The sequence below is a fragment of the Chlorella variabilis genome (genome assembly GCF_000147415.1).
Source record: "Chlorella variabilis unplaced genomic scaffold CHLNCscaffold_10, whole genome shotgun sequence".
NCBI lineage: Eukaryota > Viridiplantae > Chlorophyta > Trebouxiophyceae > Chlorellales > Chlorellaceae > Chlorella > Chlorella variabilis.
Genome location: NW_005435078.1, coordinates 1,046,506 through 1,051,244, shown reverse-complemented (window position 1 = coordinate 1,051,244; position 4,739 = coordinate 1,046,506). Strand labels below are relative to the sequence as shown.

General features: G+C 64.9%; 4 protein-coding genes across 4 annotated transcripts in view; 2 read left to right on the top strand and 2 right to left on the bottom strand.

Moving 5' to 3' along the window:
* The window catches only part of GPD1 (hypothetical protein), a gene marked incomplete at both ends in the record, with an annotated part of 4,949 nt that extends 3,626 nt beyond the window's left edge, over nucleotides 1–1,323 (bottom strand). Inside the window, 5 exons of the mRNA XM_005847581.1 lie at nucleotides 50–153; nucleotides 317–375; nucleotides 533–655; nucleotides 893–975; nucleotides 1,116–1,323. Coding sequence (XP_005847643.1) covers nucleotides 50–153; nucleotides 317–375; nucleotides 533–655; nucleotides 893–975; nucleotides 1,116–1,323 — 577 coding nt within the window. The remainder of the gene's footprint in view (nucleotides 1–49; nucleotides 154–316; nucleotides 376–532; nucleotides 656–892; nucleotides 976–1,115) is intronic.
* Nucleotides 1,324–1,924: 601 nt separating this feature from the next.
* On the top strand, nucleotides 1,925–2,765 carry CHLNCDRAFT_23084 (hypothetical protein; the record flags this gene model as incomplete). The annotated part of the gene is made up of 3 exons (XM_005847741.1): nucleotides 1,925–2,012; nucleotides 2,341–2,443; nucleotides 2,711–2,765. Coding segments are annotated over 3 exons (246 nt in total), but the record flags the coding sequence as incomplete, so codon positions are not given.
* An 892-nt stretch (nucleotides 2,766–3,657) lies between these two features.
* CHLNCDRAFT_133987 (expressed protein) lies at nucleotides 3,658–4,139 on the bottom strand (the record flags this gene model as incomplete). Its single annotated transcript, XM_005847580.1, has 2 exons — nucleotides 3,658–3,698; nucleotides 3,818–4,139. 2 exons carry the CDS (start codon nucleotides 4,137–4,139, stop codon nucleotides 3,658–3,660), a joined length of 363 nt encoding a protein of 120 aa, XP_005847642.1.
* Nucleotides 4,140–4,666: 527 nt separating this feature from the next.
* The window catches only part of CHLNCDRAFT_133986 (hypothetical protein), a gene marked incomplete at both ends in the record, with an annotated part of 2,200 nt that continues 2,127 nt past the window's right edge, over nucleotides 4,667–4,739 (top strand). The window contains one exon of the mRNA XM_005847740.1: nucleotides 4,667–4,710. Within this exon, the coding sequence (XP_005847802.1) occupies nucleotides 4,667–4,710 (44 nt within the window). The remainder of the gene's footprint in view (nucleotides 4,711–4,739) is intronic.

Here is a 4,739-nt window from a genome sequence, read left to right as displayed (position 1 = left end):
GGCCCCCCCCCCCCCCCCCCCCCCTCCATCCCAACGCTTTGGCCCTCACCCGTGTCGTCATCAACCTGCCAGTTCATGCGGTTGGCAAACAGGTTCTTGGGCGGCACGCCCAGCGCCCGCACAATGGGCAAGCACAGCTCGCGGAAGCCGCCGCTGCAGGAGCAGGGGGCGGCTTGGGGCAAGGGCTGTTAACAAGCGCAGGCTGCCGCTGCCGCTGCCGCATCAGGCAAGCCAGCCAGGAAGAGAGCTGGCACAGTTGCGCCGCTGGCTTGGCTGCCTGCTGGCAGGCCCCGCCTGCCCACCCACACACGCCCACCTGATGAGGTACACCGCCACACCGCGACGCTGCAGCTGCTGAATGAGCTCCTTGGCTCCCTGCAGGCACCAGCGGGGGGTGGGGGTGCATGCATGTATGGGCGGGGGTGCTGCACGCACAACCTGCTGCCGCAGCGCCACAGAGCCAGAGGAGTTGGGGCAGGCAATGAGGGCGCGGGCTGCTCAGCAGGGCCCCACCACCAGCCGTCCTGCTCACCGGCGTCAGGCGGCTCTCGGCGGGGTGGGCCTTGAGGAAGCCCTGAATGTCTGCTGGAGTGCAGTTGATGACTGCCAGCCGCTGCTCCAGCGCCTCCTCCAGGCTCATGCTGCCATCCATGGCCTGAAGGCGGCAAGGAAGGAGCAGGCAGGCGGCGGGCATGAGATGGCAGACAGAGGCGAGGGGGCGCTGCTGGGAGAGGCTTGCTTGCAAGCCAAGTCCCTGCAGAGGGCGGCTGGTGGCTGGCGGCATCCCAGTCCATCTAGGCCCTTTCAGCATGTTCTGTGCTGCTCATCCGACGGCCTTCAGCCCCGCCTGTGCGTATGCCCCTTCCCGTGGGGTCAATCTCCCGCGACGCACCGAGTTTGTGATGGCGGCCACCTGCTCCCCCACGCCCATGAAATCGGCCAACAGATCCAGCTGGTCATTCTTGGCCACGGTGCCTGCGCGGCCACAGACGGGCCGAGCAGCCGGGCAGGCAGCAAACAGAGAGGGGGGGCATCGCGTGACGAGTGATGTGGCGCAACGCAGCTGCCACTCCTCCATGCCCAGCCCGTGCCATGCGGCTTCATGTCAAGCTCACAGTCAATGTCGAAGCACACGGCCTGCGCGGTGCGCCACAGCTTGAGGACCCGATCCGAAGGGACCAGGTGGGGCCCCGGGCCGCCGCCGGCATCGATGGAGGTGCGCGCCGAGGCAGCCGACTCCAGGACCTCCTGCGGTGGAGGCAGGTGGGGCAGGGTGTTGCCTGGATCGATGAGGCTCCTCACTCCCTCTCCAACCTTCCGCATCCCACTCTGAAACTTGCCCTGCCACAGAAGACACCAACTCTAGCGGCGGTCGCCGCTGTCGCCCTAGCGCCGCCTCGCGCCCCGCCTCAATTGAGGCTGGACTCCAGCGCTCCGCACCTTGGCGCGCGGAGTCAAGCTCGCTATGCGTTCCAACATGCTGACCAGCCTCCTGTGGGCGCTGGGAGCGCGAGGCGTTGACTTGCAGGGCTTTGCCTTCACCCAACTGTGTGCGATCCACCCCTTGGACGCTGCGATCCCGCACGGCGAGATGCCAGGGCGATGCAGGTGGATGTCCTGAAGCGCCTGTGCACTTCAGGGCTTTCATCCAGCTGGACACTTCGCCAGGCTGGCCCTGCCTGGCCAGGCGAACTTGCAGACGTGCTTGCCACCCCTCTTGCCTCTCCCAGATCGTCATTGCGGCTTGCAAGCGGCGGCTGTGTGAGCGGCGGCGTTTCAGGCAGTGGGGAGCTAGTGGCGCGGCATAATGGCGGCGGTGAGGACCTGCATCGCGGCCCTCCGGACCCCTACATCTGCGTGCAAGCGCTGCAGGGCCTGCTAGCAGCGTGAGCGCCACTGATGGCCGCGCCCGCCCGCTGTGCAGACTGTGCCCGTCAATCCCAAGCCGTTTCTGAACGATCTCACGGGCAAGCAGGTCATCGTGAAGCTGAAGTGGGGGATGGAGTACAAGGGTGCGCAGGGATGGCGGGCCTGGGGGCTGCCTCCCCTGCTGCCTTGCAGCACCTCTGAATGGGATGCTGGGGCTGTTGCATTGGGCGGCAAGCCGGTTGGCAGCAAGCGCGAAGGCAGGTCTGCAGGCGCTCCGCCCGCCCGCCCGCCAGCGGACTGCTTTCAGCTTTGGCTGGAGCCTCGCCTGGTGGCTGGACTTGTTTTGCTGCTGCACAGCGTGTTCAAGCCTTGCTCCTTCCGCATTTAGTTGGTCCAACAGCCGTGCATTGCCTTGGCTCCCACCCATGCCTGCACTGCTGCCCTCCCTGCCGCCCTCCCTGCCCGTTGCAGGCTACCTTGTGTCTGTGGACAGCTACATGAACCTGCAGCTGGCCAGCACCGAGGAGTACATCGACGGCCAGTTCACGGGCAACCTGGGCGAGGTGCTCATTAGGTGCGCGCATGCCGGGGGGGAGGCGGGCAGGCGGAGGCAGTGTTGAGGGTCTGTGGGCTGCATTTTCCCGCAGTCGGTGGGTCGCATGCTTGCTATCCGGTGGGGCACGCCAGCACTGAAGTTTGCGTCGCATTGGTGCGGATGCCTGTGGTGCGCCAGCGCTTCACAGCACCGCTCGCTGCGGACCGGCTCGTGGGAGGGCCAGCTGCATGCACATCCTCTAGCCCTACTGACCCGCCTTGCTCCGGCTGGTTGTTCTGGCTGCAGGTGTAACAACGTCCTCTACCTGCGGGGAGCGCCAGAGGAGCAAGAAGCAGGTTGAGGGTGGGCACACACGGTCGGGAGCGAGCACACGCCGGCACGGGCCTAGGCCCTTGACGCGGCGCCGAGGTGCCTGCTCCCTCGACGCTTGCCCGCCTGCTCTTCTATTTCCTTTGCTTCCGCTTCTCGCTGCTCTGCTCTGACACTCGTTCTTGACATCAATGCTGTTTTCCACACCCCCTTCCCATCGGCCGCTGGAGGCGGCACCCGTTGGTTGGCATCAATCAGTTTGCCTGTAAACCTCCCCAACTGCAATCCCACCTCACCCACCACCACCAGTTTTGCGTCAGCTTTACATTGGGCAGCGCTAACAAGGGCTCAGAGCTGCCGCCAGCGCTATCTACCAGCGCTATCTACAAGGGGCTCAGCTTTTTGCTCAGCAGGTGCATTTGTTGAAAACATTCAAGGCTCGCAAAAAAATGCGGCAAGTCCAGGCGTGAAGGACGTACGTAACGCAAGCATGCTTGTTGACACAGATATATAGCCATTGAATTGCACGAGTAAAAGGCTCGTGCCAGAGTGCAGCGGGCCAGAGTAGAGTACTTTCATGGAACAGGAGGGACCGACAAGGGCACACATACATCGGGAGATGGGGGACAAAAAAAAATGGGTCGCCGTTGCAAGGCAACAAAAGTCAGGTGATGGCAGGATTTTCACCACAGAAGCGGGCATGAAAAGAGGCAAAGATTCTGAGGCCAGGTGAGGGATTCAGTCTCAGTCCGCCGGCACAACGTAATGTCGGGGCACGGCAGGGTAGGATTGGAGGCGGGGGCCGTCCAGGCAGCGCTCGCTCAGCCACGGCTCGCTTGGCCACAGCGCCCTGTGCAAAATGAACTCCAAGCGGCAATTAAACAAATGCGCAGGAAGGAATGGCGCTTGAATGGGCACAGCGCTCAGCGCTCCTCAGGCAGCACGTCGTTCACCAAGATGGCCACTGCAGGGGAGAGGAGCGGGGCAGCGCCAGCACAGGATTCAGCCGCTGCGGCAACTGCACGCACAGATGAGCAGGTTTCACAGCAGCAGCAGCAGCAGCAGGCGCCCCGCACGACTCACCCACGGTGGCGGCGGCGGTGATCCACAGCGCCGTGCCCAGGTCCTGGCCACGCGCCACGCAGAAGCCGGTGACCAGCATGGCTCCCATGCCGGCAGACAGGAAGTCGTAGCGGGACAACACCCGCTCCGCGTTGCGCGCAAAGTCCTGCACCGCGCTGGCGGGGCTGTCGGGCTCGGGCTGCGCCGCGGCGCGCACCGCCAGGCGGCGCTGCTGCCGCCGCCGGCGCTGCGGGAGGGCCGCCGTGGCTGCCAGGGTCCGCGGGGCGCGGGTGGTGCTGCTGGGGGCCGACAGCGCGGCAGTGCAGGCCAGAGTGCAAGCCATTGGGAGCGGCAGAACCTGCACGCAAGGGCAGGGACCGGTACTGCCAGGTCAGGAGGAGGCGGCAGCCCAGCGCTGGGTCGCAGCGGGCTGTGATCAAGCCTGCAGACGCGAAAGGCGTCCTGGGGCAGCCCAGCCTTTCAACACCTCTCAAGGAAGGGCCCCCATTGGGCAGCACAATAAGCACCCTTCCCAGGCCGGCGGCGGGGCTGTTTCCCCGCCTAGGAGTGCACGGCAAGGCACCATAGCAGGGCGGCGACGTGTGTGAGCTGCCGGTAACGCTCAGCAAAGGCGGGCGCAGCGGTTGCTGGTTTAGGCTGTGCCGCGGTGCGGCGGCGTTGATTCGCAGTGGCAAGGCGATCATTGGACTATGCACGCCCTAGGGGCTTGCTAGCAGCAGAGCAGCGGACGACAGCAAGAAGGGCGGCGCTGCCGCACCTGCGGTGGAGCGACTCGGCCGGTGACACGCAGAGATTCGCGTGTGGAGCGCGTAGAACAAATAAAAAGGGCGATTGCAACGGATTAAAACGATGGCGATCTCTGAGCTGGCAGGGCGCCGGAAGAAAGGCGGCCAGTTTCGATCGAATTGGTGCCGTATTTCAC